We start from the raw sequence: 20,768 nt of genomic DNA on the forward strand, positions 1-20,768 counted from the left end.
TACTTGCTTATGTTCTTGGCACTTCAAGGGATAATAAATGTGACCATCTTCTGGTTTAGACCTTATATTACAAGTTCTTGAAAGGTATGAAAATTTATCTGGAAAAATTTATAGTTGAGAGGAGTTGCTCATTGTAGATGAAGCTCTCTAGTTCACTTTAAGGAAGAAAATTGTACCTGTGAATGTCATACAATATAACTGAAACAGTTTGTAGTAGAGCTAGAGGTTTCTGGCAAAACACAAAGAATTTAATAAGCTCAGAATGCAGCACCTGCTGTGCTTTTATATTCATAATGAACATTATTACTTGTATTTTGCATTGGTGCATTATGCAGTAGGATTTTAATGGAGTGTAAGAATTGCATAACTCACTGAACAAATGTGTGTCTCTCTGCTGACTGGTCCAGAGGAGATAAGCACAGGCTATCGCAGTCAACCAGATGAATCGTCCTTCATTGCCAGTATAGATTCTGGCATTTTGGAAGTGAAAGGTCGTTCACTATTATGACAGCGGAAGCAAAAGGGTATGTTGATTTACAGATTCAGTCAGTTGCACATTAAAAGAGGAAAAGGAAACTTTCATTATGAATATCAACAGCCCTCATATATACAGTTTTATTTTTACCTTTTACATTGTTTTTTTCCTTTTATGTATTTTTAAAATATCTCTTTTAGCACTTTATTTCAGTTGACTGCATGGGATTCTCATAGTGTTTGTATAGGTGACATGTGGACACTTCAGAAATGTACTAAAGCCACAAATTTTTATGTTGAACCTAGGTTTATCAGGCTGAACTCCTGGGCATTCTTTGAACAGTGTCACTAATACTATTCTGTCAGTAATGTATTGCTGTTTTCTTAGCTATGCATTTTCTATTTAATTTCTTCTTCAAAATGTTAGAAAAGTTCATCTGGTCTCCTGATGCACAAAAGAGAAAAGTCCTTTAATAGTGCTGTGGAAATCTCCACTGACGTGTTCATTGAATTCGACATTTACTTAGCTAAATTGCCTTTCAGAGTGAAAAAGCATCCAAACATCTGGAGGAAGGATTTCATCAAGTTTTATTTGTATGAATGGTTCTTTTTGACTAGAATACTCTCAAAAATTAGTAGACAGCCCAAACGAGGAAGCAGGGTATAGAAGTTGCAGTCAGAGTTATAATCAAAGGTGGCTGTAAATGAGTAGCCAGTTATTCATAAACACTGAAAGGAAGAGAAACCAGAAGTTTCTCTTGAAAACAGTCTTACTGTTTGCTCAAGAAAAGGAAGTAAATTTATGTAAGGTGATACTTAAGTTGAAGTCTTGATAATTAGCATTTGCTATAAGCTTCAACTGGACCTGTAAAAAGGTCGCTTTCATGTTCCACTCGTGAAATAAAGGATGCAAATGCATAATGTAAAGGATGCATAACATAATGTGAACTTCACTATAGACTTGAAATCACCACCACTTCATTTGTGACCTTTTTGAATGAACTGTATTTTCCCTTAAATGGAAGCAGATGCTATAGAAGCAGCTGACAAATGGGAGTTGCTGTGGGTCTGTACTTCTGTACTCTTGATTGTTTTTCAGTTTTGTTTTTCAAGGACTTCCAGGAAGCAATTATTTAGATGCCTTCAGACTTACATTCAAACCAGCATAGTTTATGTCCTATGCTATACCTTGTTCATGAAAGTTTATTAAAAACTGCTGTGTAAATTTGTCAAGTCTTTTCATGTTACATAGAGCAAAAACCAATTTTTTATTTACAGTTTTAGTATGAGTTTTGTTATAAAAATTCTATCATTTTTTACTGGGGCAAAATTACATTGAGATGTAGGAGATCTTGCCCACTGCTGGAAGGCAGACGATGAAATGTTAGCATCTTGTGTGAATTAGTGGAATGTACTTCATCTGCTTGCTGTGAGCAATTGTGCTCAACTTGGCAGGATTCCTGAAGCAAGAAGGTCAAATAGCAGCTATTTTATGTTCTCTTGCTGAGCTGATGAGGGCAGGAATTGATCCACTGCTTTGTTAAGAAGCTGTTTCTGTTTTAATATCTCGTAGAGAGTACACCACCTGATTGTTAGATGCAGACATTTTATTTGGATTCAGCACAGTTTATACTGTCTTGTATATGGTGAAATGTATTGAACTGAATAAAAGCTGTAGATAACTATACAATTATAGTAAATGACATATATCAACATATAACTGGATTGTAATGTTAGTTCAATTGCCAGCTCCTTGAGATAAACATTATGATGTTATATATCTCTGAACAGCATTTGATAGTACTTACATAGCTGGTCACAGGTTGTGATTTTGCTTTGTTGTGATTGAAAAGCATCCTTCTGCTGGTGTCTTAATGGCTATGTTAACGCTTTTTTTCTGGTGTCTTTGAGAAATGCAACTGTCTTTTCTCTATCCTGTCTAAGATTATATATGGGATTTTTTTACAGTTATTCTTTCTCTGTGTCCTTTTAATGGTCTCTAGCTGTGATATTATTTTCTATTTCTGTAGAGGTAAGCCTCATTACTGATTCAGTTACAGTGAATTGATCTTGCATCCCTCATTCTTTATCAGCCTACATTGTTCTTGGATTATGTATTTCAGATAGATTACTTTGTATTTGCAGTTCTTAGGACTAAAAGATTCTTTCCTTCTTTGTTTGTTTTGCTTTGTCTTTTCTTCAGCTCCTAAGTGTTATAATTGTTACCTTCTAGATACAGACTTCAAGATTCATACGTTTTCTGTGTTAGAAAAATCTTTTGAATTTCCCCCTACTGTCTTACCTTACTATACTTTTTTTTTTCTGCTGAGGAGGGAATAGGATGAAAAAATAGCCTATTGACATCAGTTCCTGTCTGCATCATTGACACTACACATTGAGTAAAATGATATGCGACAGGCAAATGTTAGTGTGGAAGCAGGTAATGTGTCCACTTCACTTCTAGTGCTCATAAAGAAATACAGGCCATGCTAGTTATTCTTCCTTGGGTGTTTCTATGTGGTTTTAATATTTAACCATTATTTCAGCAGCAGAAAATTTTTAATAATTGCAATATTTTATGAGGGTGGATTGCAAGAAAGCAAGCAGTGAATGACATTACGTTAAGTAAGCTTTCTGAACCCTATTAATTTCTCACTCATGTCAAGATTTGAGATGTGATTTTTAAAGCTTGATTAGTTGATAATAATAATGTAATTTTGTATTTATAAAAAAATTATACTAAATGTTGAAAAAGATACTATTGGTAGGGAAGGTGAACTTTCTCTGAGAGAAGTTACACAAGTCTTTCTGTTGGGACAGGACCTTTCTATGAGAGGCTACTGTTCTACTTCAGGCTAATAGATGAGGCATTCTATTTGGTCCGGTTCTCAGAGATAATGCATTATCAATGTATTTGTGTGCTGTTTAGTGAAAAGAACAACTTTTTCGTTCAGTTGAGATAGCATACTCAGTTTTCCAGAAGTCATACAATCATTTTCTTTTCTAAAGGCTCATAAAGAAACTATGCTTCATGAAAGAAGAGGTTAGATGCTCAAATGGATGAATAACTATTTACGACAGGAAAGAAAGGGTGGAAATGCATCCTTAACGGGTAACGGGTTAAAACTTAAACAGGGGAAGTTTAGATTGGATATAAGGAGGAAATTCTTTACTGTGAGGGTGGTGAGGCACTGGAATGGGTTGCCCAGGGAGATTGTGAATGCTCCATCCCTGGCAGTGTTCAAGGCCAGGTTGGACAAAGCCTTGGGTGACATGGTTTAGTGTGTGATGTCCCTGCCTATGGCAGGGGGGTTGGAACTAGATGATCTTGAGGTCCTTTCAACCCTAACTATTCTATGATTCTATTTTCACAGTGGAAGCAGGTAACTAGCAGAGGTTCTTAGGTCTGTGCTGTTAAATACATTCATAAGTGATCAGGAAAGCATGACTTAGTAAAGTGTCAGTGTCACCCCAAATGAAATCCAGTATAGATCAGCATGAAGCATTATGAGAATTTATTGATTTTTATCTAAATAACAAGGGTCTCTGAGTTATGCATACTACCTGAAGTTAAGAAGTTCAAGTTATAATATGAAAATGTAATTTCAGAGCTCAGTACCAGTAGAGAAAAGTGAATACTTGGAGTTCTTAGGAAAGGAATAGAGACAAAACTGAAAATGCTTGTAAACATTGTGTCATCTGTCTTTATCACCTCCTCTCTGCTTCAGAGATTACTTTTGCTGCAAAGAATGGGCATCTGAGGTGGTGGACTGGGGAAATACCACCAGATGCTGATGCTGCTTTAGGGACTCATCTTTGAAAGGCAGGATTAGTAGATTTTGGTCTGGTCCAGTAATTGTTACGCTTTTGTATTCGTCTCACAAGATTTCACTAAAAAGAAACATTTTTCAAGTTACAGCAGTTTAAAAGTGGTAGTCTCAATACGTGCAAATTTTCTGTGGTGTTATGATTAGGGTAGAATAAGCAATTACATGATTTTTGTTATGCATCAATAAGTTGTATAGCTAGCTTTCCAAGAAAGGTGGAATTGAAGTTGATTACAGTTCATTAATTACATTCACTGCTGTTAATGCATTTAAAAAAATGCCTATCAGATTCTAAAGTAGATCAGATTAATTGTGGATATTAATTTTATGTTTTATATGTTTGTTTTAAAGAAACAACAAACTTACTTTCCCTAAAGTATCTTATTTTCACTTGGGTGAGGATTTTTTTTCCTTTCTTGCTAATTTTTACTCTGTTAATGTGATACACATCACATTTACCCTTCTTTAAAAGTCAAAATTACCACTTAGTAACAGTACTCCGTAGATTATTCAAGTATTATATTTCATTAACCCCACTTCAGTTGATCCTTTCTTAAAAGACTTGAGGTGGTCAATGAAACTTGGAGTCTGTGGTACAATGTCCTATATTTTAATGGATATGTCTCTGCTTATTTGGGGTTTCCGTGTGATGGTATCATCTGATTAGCATTCTGAATCAATATGAAATCCTTGCAAATAAAAAGGCATTAATGGAGAAAACAAAAGGGCCTATTAATACAAAAGTCTTTCTGTCAAAGGATGAATCAACTCTATTTACTGTTTTCCAAATTTATTTAATCTATTTAGTCTTTCCTTCCTCTATAGTGTGTGAAACTTGGACATGGCCATAAATTGTTTCACATGATATGTCTTCAATAGCACTCGAGCTTTTCTTAAAGGCAGAGTGGCAAAGTCCCATAGATCAGTGGTCTCCGTGTTTGTGGGTTTTTTATTGTGCACCCCATCACTAAAAATTTTTCAAGCATACACCCTCAATATATGTACATTTATTTATAACTTATGTGTGTTGCTAAGGTTGTAATATTTTCTTCCTGCAGCCTAATGGATTACCTTGTGCAAACCCACAGGTGAGTGCTCTCACTTTGGAGACCTCTGCTATAGGTTCCCTTGAAGTTGTGTATTAGAAAAAAAATTGTTCACCTCTAAAAAATGTTAAAGTCATCTTTTTTTGAGTATGTGAGAACATGTAAATTAAGTTTTCGTTCTCTTTTTCTCAGTTCATATTCTTTCAGTTGTTTTTGCTGCCGACACAGATTCTCATTAGAAAACTGCCAAAACTTGAAGATTTCTCTCTTCCCCACCAGACTCTATCCCCTTCCATCAAATAATAACCTCTCTCACTTCACTGTCACTGGCTACAAAATATAAAGGGGAACAAGACTTGTTTAGGCTAAGCAGATGACCCTTTGATTTGTCATATGTTTTTATTTGTTATATTTGTGTCACAATTCCTTTGACCAGTACCTGGTTGACCAAACATTTGTTTCAGTGTATTTGTTAAATGGTAGAATCGAGTGTTGAATTGAAAGTCACTGTATATGATTCAGAGAGGATCATAATGACAAATGTAAGGTAACCCATTTGGCAAAACTTGCCCATCAGACCAGTTGTGTTGTTAACCTGTCAACAGTTCATTCTGCACTGCTTGGATATATGTCAGGAAAAAAAAAAAAGCCTGTTGGGAAAATTGCTCTGCTCTTTCAGTCTCTGAATTCATGGTCTCAATAACTCATTACTCCACTAGGTTTCAAGAAGATATGCCTCACACACACACACACACACACACACACACACATACACACAATGTTGTTCAATATCACTCTTAAACTGATAGAATTTACTTTCATTGCTGATTGCTGGCTTTGGTATTTTAAAAGTGCGAATAACAACAGTGAGTCTCATCATATTTTCAACAAATGATACTTGCAACCCTTTGTGGAAAGATACACATCGTCTTTTAGGAAGTGCTGTAGGTTTGTAGCTAAAGGTCTGAACACAAACAAGAAAACCTCCTTCCCTTGGGAAATATAACAATTCGAAATGGAAACTAAGGAGGAACAGACTAAAGAGCTGCCACAGCTTACAATCTGCTGGGTTGGGGTTTTTTTTCTATCTGGATGGTAGTGTGACTTGAGCCCAGAGGCATTGTCATTCTGACTGAAATCTGGCTCTTAGAGAATGTTTCTGTTAACCTGGTCAAGATGTATCTTGTTGCCAAAAAGAAGTTTGGAGAACTTGCCTGCTCCTTGGGCCATGAAGACTCGTATCACTCTAGATTGTTGGTGCAGAAGGTCATATTACAGTGGTTATGTTTGCTTCCTGATTTCGTTTTTTTTGCTTCCTCCTCTTGAATCCGGTAAGCTCTTACTCATTTCCTCTCCAAAGGAAACAATTCCAGTCTCTTAATCTCTCCTTATATGGAAGTCTCTTCCATGCCTCCAGTGTTTTTTCTCATCCGTCAGTTCTTCTGTTTTACCATACTTCTTTTTGGGTCAGTCTCACAGAAACTGAACACAGAATGTCAAGTGAGGAGTAATAGTATAGCCGTTTCCCAGTGTTAATTTCAATTCCATTTATTTATCTGCATGGGTGAAATTCTGGGTGAACTTAAGTTTTAAGTAGAACTTAAAGTAACTAGAACACTTATCTTCAGTGCAGCAACGATATAGTCTCTAATCATTTTGTTTATCTTCCTGACCTTCAGATCTACCTGCCCAGGCACTGGAAATGTTTCCATAATAAGTCACTCTAGAATTGTTGTAATCCATTTAAAAAAATCAACCACAATTCAGAACAGTAATTTATTTATGTCTTCCAGGCTGTGTCATCTGGGGCATTTCGTGTGCAAATTGTGCATTTGCGTAGCATTTTTAGGTTCCCATCTCCTTTTTTTAGTGTTATCCTTGAAATATTAAAGTTGGGGTTGAGAAAACACAGTGGTTAACAGTCATGCTTCTGTTCCTTGTCTCTGATGGTCCCATATCAAAGATATGAGACCTGAAGAAAACATTGTTAGTTAGGCGGACACTAAAGCGTATTCTGGTAGTCATATGTTTCCAGGATTAGTTGTTTCATCACCTTCCTGGGGCTCAAGGTAAGGCTGACTGGCCTGTGGTTCCCTGGGTCCTCCTTCTGGCCCTTTCTGAAGGTAGTCTAGAAAATTAGTTCAGTGTAAAATTGTATTTGTAATTCCATTATACTTTTAGCCATGAGCATTTATTCACCACATAAACCATTTCCTTAACCTTTTATGAAAAAACTTGAAGGAAATATGTATGTTTTACAACTGCTACTAGTTCTTTTTAAGCACTTCTTTTTGAGATGTGTGGTTCTGAAAGGGACTATGTGGTCCATTTGATTTTTTCAGAAGTCTTGGAAAAGAACTGTAAATAACTTAGAAAACAAAATCAGAGGAAATACAGATGTATAAGACTTGCAGTATTTACTTAGTTTAGGTCAGTCGGGATAGAAAAGGAGCAAGAGGCTTTAATTTGGAGCTGCTACTTATTGCTGGTAGAGTTAATTGGAACACGGCACCAATACTTCCAGTAAACTTGCAAAGTATTTAATTTTGTTTTCCAATGCTAAACAAATACCTCTGCAGTGTAATTTTATGATTAGCAGGGTCTGAATCCATGAACCAAGGTATTGCTAGTTTTTCCACTTGGGTCAAATATGGGTAAGAATTCTGTGCTGGGATTTTGATGAATGTAAATCTGCTGTGTAGTTTGTGTATTTGAATCTGTGAAATCATTCTCAAATGAACAGAAGTACATTACGATTGAATTTTAAATATTAAGAATATACTGATGAATCAAGCACACTGACTAATAAATGTTATTCTTTTACTAAAATTCTCCTCAAAAGTCTGAGCTAGCACTGGACAAATGATTGCAAATGGTTTACTAGCTCCTACAGTTTATTGCTTAAATCTCATGTCACGGGTGAGACAATGTAAACAACAGACTATAGAGAATCTGGTTACTGGGGTTTGTTTAAGAACTAAGGAGAACTGAGCTTTTACCTTTCTTGGATGCCTCCCATGCTGGTTCATTTGCTCCCTTCCCAGGCTTGCATTTGGAGACTCCTCACTGCCCCTCCCAGTAAGGAGGTAGCTGCTGGCCAGGGCAGGTTGGGCACAAAGTCATGTGTGTTCCTGCTTTGCCGCTGGTTGCAGCTACCAGGCCTAGGCATCACTGACCAAAATCTATGGATATCCCCTAGTTTCCATCTCCCCAATCTCTGGGATCTTGCCCCACTTCCAGCGTCTTACCTCTAAACAGTATCTTCACCATTGTCTTTCCAGTCCCCCTTCTGAGATGACTGCTTCTTTTTTTGTGAACCTTTCTTTTCCACCTCCTCATCTTTCTTGAACCCCCAAGCTCATGATGTTTCCAGACTAAATAGTCCATGTGCAGAAGCCCAGCAAACGTGATCATCGTTGTACCTGTGGTTCAGTTCCCTGTCTTTAGCACTGAAGAATCGAGAGTGAGCCGCTTTTGCTTAGTCTGGGTGTTACAAAAAATTGCAACTAGCCTGTACCAGTTGCGGTTAGCAAGAAGCAGGCTTCTGTCTGAGAGTTCAAAATTCAGTTATATCTCCTCCTGCATCCCCACCTCATACAGCCAGTTGCCTGAATGACAACTGTTAGCATTGAGTAATTTAAGCTGGTTTTCACCTAAAACATTAGGATAAAGTGATGATAGGTCAGGTAAACAGATGAAACTTGTTGGATTAGAAAGATTTTCCTGCATGTAAAATTTAGAGTGCTGAGGTACTTGCATACATATCCAGAAAGGTCATTAGATCCAAATATTCCATATCAAAGTTACCCTATTTCAGTGCAGAACAGGTAAAGAAAGAGTTATAAATCTGCACACATCTAGATTTTAGGAAGTTATCATTTCTGTTATGTATTAGGGCCCTGATAATGTTAGTTTAATTTTTAAATTAGATTTCAAGGTGGAGATCAGAGATGAAATCTTTGGCTTATATGAACTGCCATGGCTCTGCTGACTTTGGAACTCTGAAAAGTCAGACTGCCCTTGATTGCCAGAATGGAACATCAGAAAGAATAAAATGTTTTCCTTTCTCTTAGCCCAGTGAAATTGCATATACAATCATTAATTGTTATGGTTTAGTCAGTGCTTATAGTTTTAATAGCGTGTAATGATATTTTTCAAGTTCTTGAATGGGAGGACTTGATTACAAGTGCCTGCAGGACGTCAATGGGATACATTACTCCTAAAGGCATTCCAAATGGGAAAGGGTAGCCAGAGAATGTCTGCTTTTCATAACTGCAAGATATTGCTAATAATGCAGTTGAGAAGCGTGGGTGCTAGATGACAGCTCCCGCTGCATGGAGCTCTGTTGCTCATAATAGCAGGGTCTTACCTCTGCTAATAGTTCAGATCACTTTTGGACTCAGAACTCAAAAGGGTCAGTAAATCCTTTGCCTCTTTCTGAAAGCAGGCCCTTGCCACTCTGGAGTTGCAATGGCTTCTTGTTCTCATTTCCAGCTGTGCTGAATGATAGATCTGCTCCTGAGCCCAGAACAAGGAGTACTAGGCATTAACAGCCAAGTCATTGACAGACTTGATGAAATAGTCTTGTCAAAACTGTTGTAGTTTCAGTGTCTGTGTTTTGGTGATACAAAGAATGCTTAAATAGATGATGACAGGTTACCCTGAGAGTTAACAGTGTAATGGTATCATATTAAGCACATAATATTGCAGACTTTTCTGGAGAGTAGTAAGGTTTTCAGTGTACAGTTGTAGACATCTTTGAAGCCCCTTCTTTTTTTACTGCACAGAAAATTACTTTCACAGCATCAGCTCTCTGTCAAGGCAAAAGGATAGCCTGACATTACTGAAGCTTTTTTGTTAATTAAGAAAGGTCTCTATTTAATTTTTGGGGAAAAAAAAAAAGTACATATCTTTGCATCAGGGCTTTTATTTTTTCAGCGAATAATGCAGGAGTATTCTGAATGTTAAAACTTTGTTATTGGCTATATGAAAGCTTTTTTAGACACGTAGTGTAAAAAAAAATAGTGGATTACAAGATGATGGAAGAGGCTTTAAAGAAGAACCTGATTCATGTATGACTGCTTGTGGAACTGCAGACTCTGAAACTTTAAGCTGTTCTAGTTTAGTCACAGGAAGTCAACTATGTCATAGGGTGGCAGAACAAGAAATATGAATTCATCCATGTTTCTAGAGATTAAAGATTTGTGTAACTGGCTAGTTAATATAGTTCACCCAGATTGTTCTAATGATACACTAGTTTCAGTGAATAGTGATCTAAAGTCACATCATTTCATGAGACCAGAAAGCAGAATGCTGTGGGCAGAGCCTGATGAGAACACATAAATCTGAAACCTGGAAAAACACTATTTTCACCCTGAAAATTAAAACCCAACACACTTCCAAGCCTTTTTTTTCGCAGTTCATAGTATTTGAAAAAACACCCAGTAGATCCATGTAAAACTCCTCTCCAGTCTTCCTAGTTGGCAAACATCATTTCAGAATTTAAATACATGCATGAATACCTACTTTAGGTAGCTATTCAAGGAAATAGGCATAAACTTACATACATACTTAAATCCTTTGCTAGATTAAGATTTACAAGAGTGATATGTAAAATAAACATAGTGTTTTCATAGTACTTTGATTATTTATTGTATGCTTTTAGAAACAGCCTCAGGAAATATCTTTATAAACAAAATGTTTGTATCTCTATAATTCACATATATGTTCTTAAATTCAGGGCTATCATGTCTTGTGGGTCTTATAGTAGGGCTTTCTTTGTCTTCTCCCTTGAGAAGTGCATGCTCACGGGGTATCTTCTAGTAAGCCTTTTCATTTATATTTATGTGCAAATTGAACCAAGAGGGACAGCAAAAAATTGTATGTTGCAGTTCTGTTGCAAGGTGTAGAGCATGGTGTTCTAGTTGTGGTGCCTGCCCTTTAGAAAGCTCCCAAATATATATAGCTTTTCCATGATCATTTTGTTATGCAAAGAGATGAAGATGTGCCATTACAGAGTGAGCATTGCCTTAACAGTAAACTTGACCACTATTGTCTGGAAAAAAAAAATAGAAAAATAGCATTTTTTGACAAGTATCCTTGTGTGTTTGGAAGCCCTTGAAGCTGAAAATAAAAATAAAAATGCCTGGCCCAACATTTTTTAATAAATATAAAACTATTATATTTCAGATTGGTATGTTCCAGCATGTTAGACTGTTTTATGAAGTCCTAATTTTAGGAATTAAGCTTTGTAACATGGCTTATTTTGAAAGGTAGGAAGTGAATAATTCTGGGAAAAGAAAATGAAATCCTAAATTAAACAAACTGTTAGGTGATTTGGATTGTTTCAATGAAAATAATAAAGAAGGCTTGATATCACTGAAATCATTGATGTGTGTGATGACTTGTGTGATGGTATTCCAAATATCTCTGTTAAAAGATCCCTAGAGTGGTTGAGACTAGAAACATATTTTTCTGTGGAGACATTTTAGAAAAGAGTTTCGTAAGAGTCCTTTGTGCACAGAAGGAACATAAGCATAGGGCATAGGTCTTTATTGGTTCTCTGCTCTAATTAGTTGAAAACCTTTTCTTGATTGTTACTCAAATTTTTGGTTCTTTTAATACACAAAGAACAAGCCAGGGGCTAAGGGTATTTGGGTCTTTTAGGAATACATTTGAACTGAATCATTAAAAAGTAGGTTTTCTTTCCCTCTCAATTGCAAATCACGAATGCATTTCTATTGAGAGACAAAGCATTTTCATTTAGTGGCTACACGCCTGATTCATTCATATTGATATCTGTGAAGAGTAAGCACATGCTCAAATCACCTGTTTAAATGGCATTCTGAGATCAAATGTTTGTATATGTGCATAATGTTTAACAACATTTGACAGATACTATTTTCCCTTGGACTCTGATACATGTTTAACATAATAAGAAAAATGAAAAGATTTAATTAAGCATATTTTTAAAAGTATTGTGGTACTGGCTGCATCTGTATACTGAGTAGTTCTTAAAACATTGTCACTGTTTATTTTTCTAGTTTACACTAGTACCTTTAACTAGCACTTATAATGTTTGCAACTGTTACACATCACTTTGAAATGATTGGAACTTCGGGAAACGTATAGCAGTCTTCCAGACTGCTCTGCAAGGGCTTTGTCTTTATTGATGATTGGGTGTATAACTGCATGTTTTCTTTCAAAATTCTAGTGTATATTTTTAACTTGGGCAATCAGTTCACCAATAATAACATAAGCTGCTGAATCAGACCTACTAAATGGTCAGCTGAAAAGGCGCATTTTGGATATATTTTCCTTTACTTGTCTGGAAAAAAATTATTGTTTCTTTACTGCATGTGTTCTGTTTATCTTACGTGTATAAGGTAAATTCCTGAATTTATCTGAAAGGAATATATTTACCTTTATAATGGATATATTACCTTATATTACCTTACTGAAATTACCTGAGGGGATACATTCCTTTTAGATGTAGTCAGTCAAGTCTGTGAAAGAGTATTTTGAAAAATTCCCAACATCTGGTTGAACTCTGGCAATTTCTGATAACCGTTTGATATGCTGTTAATCTCCCGTGTTTTATTGGCAGCATACTCTTAGGGAAGTTGTTGTTGTAAGTGTGTGAAAGCAGCTTTATCCTTTTCCCAGTGGTCATTGTAGTATGAAGATGTATCAGCAATCTTTTTGTCTTCAAAATACGATACAACAATCATTGCAAAATTCAGAGTTCATCATTGTAGTGACCAGAAGTAGTTTAGCTTAGTTTTGTGACGAAGTACCACATCAATAAAGCATATTAATTATGTTACTAATTTTAGTAACATTTTGAATGATTTTGTTGTTACAGCTTCTGCTACATTTGAAGACTTTCAAATCCGTCCCCATGCGCTTTTTGTTCATTCGTATCGAGCTCCAGCCTTTTGTGACCATTGTGGAGAAATGCTGTGGGGGCTGGTGCGTCAGGGGCTCAAATGTGAAGGTAAGCTGTAGTGAGATGTGATTTTTCAGCCTCAGGAAGAGACCTGTCCATTCCACTTACACATGTTGTCTGCGATTCTGCTTTCAAATTGCATAGGTAGAGACGTAGGAACTATCAGAATAGTTAAGTGATTAAAGAACTAATCTTTCTGAGTGCTCTGAGACCTCCTAGGTAAGGTTCTGTAACCTGAAGTGCAAAACAAGTGGTCTGTATGTATATTTAAGAAAAGTTTTCTGTATCTTACACTTCTCTATGAGTCTGGGCCTCTATCTCCTTCTATATCACATTAATTCAGATAATTTAACTGAAATTGTTGTCAGTACATGAGGTTGTAATAGCTATCTTTTCTCATTTTGCCACAAATATTTGTAGACTGTATCCAATAGGATGTACCATTTGCAGTGAAAGACTTCCTTACCTCTCAGATGCTGATCACAGAAATTTCCTGCGCTGTAAGATGACAGATTCTTTAAAAATTAAAACCACAGGTTATAGATATAGCTATTTGGAGCTTATAGCATTATCTCCCTAAAAATTTGTAGAATATAGGGGTTAAACTAGCAGAGTAGAGGAATAAAGTTTAATCAAAAATAAGGGTGACGGTTTTGAATTCCTCTTGTTTTGGGGGGAAAAAATAAAATCTTTGCTTTTTCCAGTAATAAACCATCATCAGAGGGTTTTAAATTTCTCTTTTCAGGGTGTGGTCTAAATTATCATAAGAGATGTGCATTTAAAATCCCTAACAACTGCAGTGGTGTACGGAAAAGGCGCCTGTCAAACGTGTCTCTCACAGGACTCAGCACCGTTCGGACAGTTTCTGCAGAGCCCTCGCCCAGCATGCCCGATGAAGCCCTTCTGGTATGGGATTTCCTAGCTATAGAGGCCATGGTTATTTTTGGTAATAAACAATGACATTTAGCACTCTCTGGTTTTGCCTGTTGTTGACTACATAGAAGAGTTCTATGTAAGTTATAAAACACTGCTGTGAGAAAAAGCATCTTGACGTAAAGGGGAGATCACCAGCTTAAGGATTGTATGTTTAAGGTATGTGTCACTTCTGATACTCCCAGGAGTTTCCCTCCTTTGTCAAGAATTTTGCAGTTCTAAAGGTGCCACCATGCTAATGTGAGTAGTTGCATCTTGGAGGATGTCTCCTCTGGAACTAGAAATTGAATTTCTTCTGTATCAGACCATTATATCCATTGGTTTACGATACAGTAAAAATTTGCCTCAGGAGAACACTGTGACCCAACAACCACAATGTCAAACTGAGTATCTGTCATAGTCAGGGCTATAGTTGATTATTTGGAGCCTGCATGTCTAGCATATTTTTAAGTGTTCAGAAGAAAATGGGAGAAGTCTCCATTATTTCCTGATACAGATCTTTGTGGTGAATGTATGTGTATGTCTGTATATATGTGTGTAGATATACATTTAGATGTACAGTATACACACGGGTACACATAAATATGTGTTATAATTGTATATACATTACTGTCGTAGTTCCCATCATGAAAACAACTTTTCTGAGAACAAAATGTAATGACTGTAGCAAATTAAAATATATATTTTTTTTATCTTTGGCATATTTGTTCCTTTCTACATTCATGGTCATAATGTACTTGAATAGTTAAGAATTTACATTGTGTGTAAATGAATCCACTCCTAAGTGAAAGCTTTGAAAACCTTAAGGTTTAAAAGAGAGGAAAGACTTTTTAAGTACACACAACAATTAGCATGTTTTCCTCTCAATTGGAGTATTAAACTTATTAAACTTGACATACTAAAAGGACACTATTGCAAATGATGTAGACCTGGTGTTATATGCGGTACCATCTATGAGCCATAATTATGTACTTATCCTACTGATTATCATTAGCCTAAAGCTACTTGGAAATTAAGGTTAACATTAAGAATCTGGGTTTTTTTAATTAAAAAGCTGCATAAATGAGTAAGGTGCTTAAGTTTTGCAAAAACTACAGCAACAAATCTTTGTAGATTATTCATAATTCTCAGTAGGTTGTTTCAGAAATGCCAACTTACTCAGACCAGAACAGAAAATTTTGAGGGAGGCTGGCCCTAGTTCTGAATTGTTTCAGGAATTCTAGTTAAAAAAATTGTTTAAGTGAGCATCTTAGTGTAGTGTCTATAAATATTCACTGCAATGTATAGTTACAGGATAGCAAAAAAAATTAATTTGAAAACTTTTTTAATTTTAATACTGTTATTTGCTGATATGTTCTTACATGACATTCCTGTTTTGCAAACCTACGTATTTTAAAACTGTTGAGAATATTAAAATTGACAGTGAAGAACTACAGTAAGTTTCATATATACTGCAGACTATACTTCCCTAAGAACTTGTAATTATGAGTGTACCCATGCTGATGGTTCAGAACATCACACATGCACACACACGTGCATGCCCAAAGAAAATATGTTTACAGTAGGTACAGGGATGATTGCTAGACTAGAGAAATGAAATAGCTTTCCAATTTCATTCTTTATTTCAGGAAGTTGTGGTATCATTTACCAGATTTTCAGACATGCTCTCACATATGGCTTCTGTATGTCTTTTGGGTTTTTCGCATTGAACTGTTTCAGTTTTTTGCCCCATTTTTTTAAGTGTCTATAAGCTTTGTCAGTTCTCCTCTATCAGGTCTGTCCTTTGGACTCCATTCTTCTGCAGTACTTGTGAGATAAGTTTTATGGCAGTTTATACTGTGATGCCAATCGAAGCATGCACTTTGGAATATGTTCCTTTTTTCTACAGTCTGCATGAATATACTAAGCAATAGCATCCTTGTTCACAAAATTGTACTATTCATTATAAGTATTGATGTGGCACTTCAGTTACTGGTAACAAAATACAACCCGTGTTTGGGACTACTGAATTCGTCTGGTATCTGTCAATTCTTTAAATAGGACTAAAATACTTTTGCTTCTATGTACTATGTAGAGTCAGAGCAGTTGGGAGAGAAGTAGTTCCTGGAATTATTTACTAAGTTATGATTTCAGAACTTTTTGTCCATCTTTTGTGAACCAGAAAGAAGCCAACTTTAGCTCACAGTGTTAAATTCAGCTTGTAAGTCTGGCTTCTGGAAAAATGACACTTACAAAATTAAGACATTTTGCCCTAATTTAGGAAATTGCGGCATTTAAAAAAATCTTTGAGACCGGATAATGTGTATCCTGCAAAGGGTACTTTAATTATCCTTTCATAAGGCACCACCACACACAAACACAATTTCATTTCATGTTTAGATGTATTTGTAAGACAATAAAGCATTTCATTTGAGTTGAAAATTGACTGGGGACTACATTTGACTACAGCTTTAAAAATCTGCCTCCAAAGAATAAAATCTGGGCAATATCCTTTTTCTGATTCTTAATTTAGTAATGTAAAACTAATCAACAGAAATGCTAAAAACAAGTAGAACTAGGAGGATGCTATGTAACCCAGTTTTTTACCTGTCATAGCTCAAATGACATTCTTTTGTATTCTATAACATGGAATGAGACTATAAAATAATCCCACTTTCATGCTTGCTTCTAAAGTAACATTATTTCTGTCTTTTTTTCTCTCCCTTATTTCTTCTGCTTTTTCTTCTTTCCAACTTCCTGTCTCAGTCTCCTGTCAGCCCTGGCTATGAGGTATGTACGGTATTTACTCCTTATCATATTATCAGGAACATCATTTTTTATGAGTATCAGTATCATTGTAAAGAAATGCAGAAATTTAATTAGATTAGTATATTACTGTCTTAAGAATTTACGAGCATTTGTTTTTCTAGAAAGAGTACACCCAGTGTGAAACTCCAAAGTCCAGATTCCAAAGTGAAGGTCATAATTCTTATACTAAACAGTAAAATTAGCTAACATTAAAATATTTCAATACAAAAGTGGCTTTTTCATTTTTTAGGCATGATAGAGATCATTGTTTGGACTGAAGCTCTTTTACTGACAGTACAACATGGGAAGAAAATTTTAACTTCATTTCAGAACATTGGGAATTTGCTGGAGTAATGTATAAAATTAATATTTTATTTTAAGCTGAACAAACCCAACCTTTAAGTGCTCACCAGCAATAAGCATGTACTGCAGTTTAGTTGCTTTTTCAGAACATGGCTGCATTAAAAAAAAAAACACAAACCAGAACAACCCAACAGTCAAGGAATATGTGGAAATAAACATAAAAAGTGCACAGCTAAGTTAAAGCTATATCTGAAAAAGAGTGTCAAGTCTAAATGAAAAACAGTTTGTGGTTTTTTTTTTAATGGTTGCTTCATGTCAATGGATGTCCTCTTTGAATTTCAGTATGGATTTTCCAAAGAAGCTTTTCATGTTTAAAGATTCAAAAGTTTTTAAACTATGAAATATTGGCCTCTTTCGCTTGCAGCATATATTTAAGAGGCAGCCAGAGAAGAACAGGCTTTGCAAATATTTTCCTTTTTAGTAATACTACATAGATAATCTGAGGAATATTTTGTTATGCTGAAATGAAGGTTATCATGGCCAAACATCATTCTCTTTGAAAAAAGTAACTTTATTTCTTCCTAAAACACATACATTCTTTTTGTAGAAAAAATGCATTTTGTAGAATATATTACAGTATTACAATGCCAAAGAGTACCCATAAAACAATAAAACAAACATATATAGAATAGGGGGTTTCTAATATCTAAGATAATTTTGTTCTAAGTATGTGCTATCTTAAAAATGATGAATTCATCAGTCTGGATAGTGATGGATTACCCTGTATCAACAGTAATTAAAAGCAGTAATAAAAAAAAAAGGTATTTGGAGGAAAAACTAAGTTTTTTTTTGTAAAATAAAATGTATTAACCATCTATATTTTACTTCAAACATATTTATATGAGACAAAAGAATTTTATCTCTATTTATTTTTATATAGGTTACCATTATTTTGGTAGCTTTTGCTCGTTCTTCTAGAAGTGATGAATGATGATATATTAAAGTTACTTTAGTTACATTGGAAGTGATTTCTCAGGAAAAACCTAGCTGAGCTTTGCATTCTAAATAGCAGTGCTATGTTTCACAGGGCACAGGTAAATGGAATATTACAAAGTTACTTACATACTTACTTACTTTGCTTTTTCTGAAGTATTTGGGATTATTTTTTATTAAATATTTTAAAATTTAAATAATTTTAATTGAAAAGACTATTTACATATCACTGACGGACTACAAAGCACCAGGTGTTGCCTGCCTCTGTAGATTTGTTATGAGCAGAGCTAGCTTCAGGCTTTTCAGCTATATATAGAAGAATGATTTTGCAGAACTAGGACAGTAGAGTCTCTGGGAGGGAATTGTCTTGAGTTGTAGGTGGTCATTTTCCCTTTCTTCCCTTGTACGCAGTTCATAATACAGCTGCTCTTTTCTCTTACTCCACTGAAATAAGGAGTCCTTGTTTCTAGTGACTCAAAAATTCCCACTCTTTAAAGTGTGAATTTTCCACACTTTGAAGATGCATCTGCTTTTGCCAGTTCCAGTCCCTGCAGTGCCTCCCTAGCTCACTGGACTGGAAAAAAAGGAGCCCTTGAGGAAAGGGTTAAAGAAGAGTTTAGGATGTTGCAGCTGAGATCAGCTTCATGCCTTAAGCCAGTTGTAATTAGGAGGAGTCCTTTTCTAATGGCTAGAATAGAGTTCATTAGACCAAAGATCCTCCTAGGCAAAATTAATATTTTGTCTTGAAGAAAGACACTCAAGCTAACTGTAAATTAATACCACTCATATTCTATATAACTATATAACTTGGCAGCCCCAAGTTATCCTTCCATGCCCCGGTGATATGCACTGCACATTCCTCTATTTTATGGGAAGACTTTCTCTGTACTCATTTGTTTAATAAAGAAAACACATGCTGTTTTCGAGAATGTTCCTGGAAATTTTTTTAGGTCCAAAATCTAGATGTTAGTTATAAATAATAAAAGTGTAAAATATAGGCTGTGAAGTAAACAATCCTAAGTAATGTTTACGTAAGTGGCATATTCACCAGGTGAATCTAGGGTTATGCACTGAGCAGAACTGAGAATCAAGAACTCAGTAAATCTGACACTGGAAGTTAAATATTTAAATAGGAGTTTAAGTTAATTCCACAGTCTTTTAGATATCATTTTTGAGGGGATTTTGGGTTTGCTTTTTTTTACAATTATTTAAAATATAAAATTATGTTAAAGGTTAAAAAAAATCAAAACTATTTAAAATTTATCTCCCTTTTTTCTTGAACGATTTTGTGTCTTTGTTCAAAGTCAAACTGAACACCAAATTAAAACTTTGTAGGATACAGAAAGTAAATTTGGAATGGCTTACCTTACATATCGCTGTGCCATAAAATTATAGTAATCCCTGTACTAGCTGCCATGCATTAAATATGCTGGGATGGAATTTCTTGTGAAATGTCAAAGTACATTTTAGCTTTTCTGACCTCATTTGCCACAATATGATTGTTTCAGAAGTTCATTACAGCCAGATGAAATATAAAAGATGATCAAGCCAATTATTTTAAGTTAAAAGGTGCATATTTAGGATGGCATTAAATATTGCATCAATTGTGCACCTCTAATATTTTCCAAATATCTAGGGAGATAGGTAGAAGGGACAGCAGTAAACAGCTTAAAGACGTAAATGTTCTGAAATTTCATATGTGCCATGTGTGATGTTTCTGAATGCAACTTGTTTGTGATCCGTTGGAGAGGTTTTATGGGTAACTGATTCTTCAGCTTGGAGGAGGAAAGAAGTTCAGGTTGTTCTTGTCCTTAGGTTATTGCCACTTGTCATTAAATCCCTAATCTTGTTTTTAGGGAAGACTTACAATAGTAACAGCAGTTGTCAGCTTATGAGCTTTCATATAAGTCACCATTAAACTGAGGAGGTGTACTTGTTGTGGGACTGTGGCAGTAGGAATTCTAAGGAGTGCATGATATGTCTAAGAAAACACGCATTCAGAGCTAAGTTCTTGTAGTTTCCAGGTGCTAACACAAGGATTTGTACATATTGAAAATATAAAAAAGCGGCACACTCTGCAGTACACTGTTTACTTTCCTATAGCATCTCTGAAACGTTGTTCATGTTAGTGCTGGGTCTTGTGAAATGGTATAAGATCCCAATGTGCAGTTTGTACTTTGGGAGATAGATAGAGGAAATTAGGACACTTGTATCTCCTCTTTCCTGGCCCAAACATGTTCAATGGCACTTTCCTTTCTAATATATAAGCTTTTCCAAAAAGGTTTTCCAAACCTGTGGCTTTGGTTAAGCCCAAAGACCTACTTCTTATCCCTGATTCAGTAGGGATGGTGTGGAGACAGTGTCAGGTGGGACTCATTTACACAGATATTGAAGGGGAAAAAAAACAATTCTGAGTGAACCAGAATTGTGCAAAGATTCCTTGAATAGTTTTGTCTT

At 35.5% G+C, this 20,768-nt stretch overlaps 1 protein-coding gene across 4 annotated transcripts in view; it reads left to right on the forward strand.

The window, feature by feature from the left end:
- Window positions 1–20,768, forward strand: part of PRKD1 (protein kinase D1) — a 138,817-nt gene that overhangs the window by 79,744 nt on the left and 38,305 nt on the right. For 3 of the 4 annotated variants that reach the window (XM_065686489.1, XM_065686492.1, XM_065686491.1), the window contains 3 exons: window positions 13,212–13,343; window positions 14,041–14,201; window positions 16,974–16,997. In XM_065686489.1, coding sequence (XP_065542561.1) covers window positions 13,212–13,343; window positions 14,041–14,201; window positions 16,974–16,997 — 317 coding nt within the window. The remainder of the gene's footprint in view (window positions 1–13,211; window positions 13,344–14,040; window positions 14,202–16,973; window positions 16,998–20,768) is intronic. The other variant, XM_065686490.1, reaches the window with a different exon arrangement.

Source organism: Lathamus discolor, chromosome 6 (genome assembly GCF_037157495.1).
Source record: "Lathamus discolor isolate bLatDis1 chromosome 6, bLatDis1.hap1, whole genome shotgun sequence".
Classification (NCBI taxonomy): Eukaryota; Metazoa; Chordata; class Aves; order Psittaciformes; family Psittacidae; genus Lathamus; species Lathamus discolor.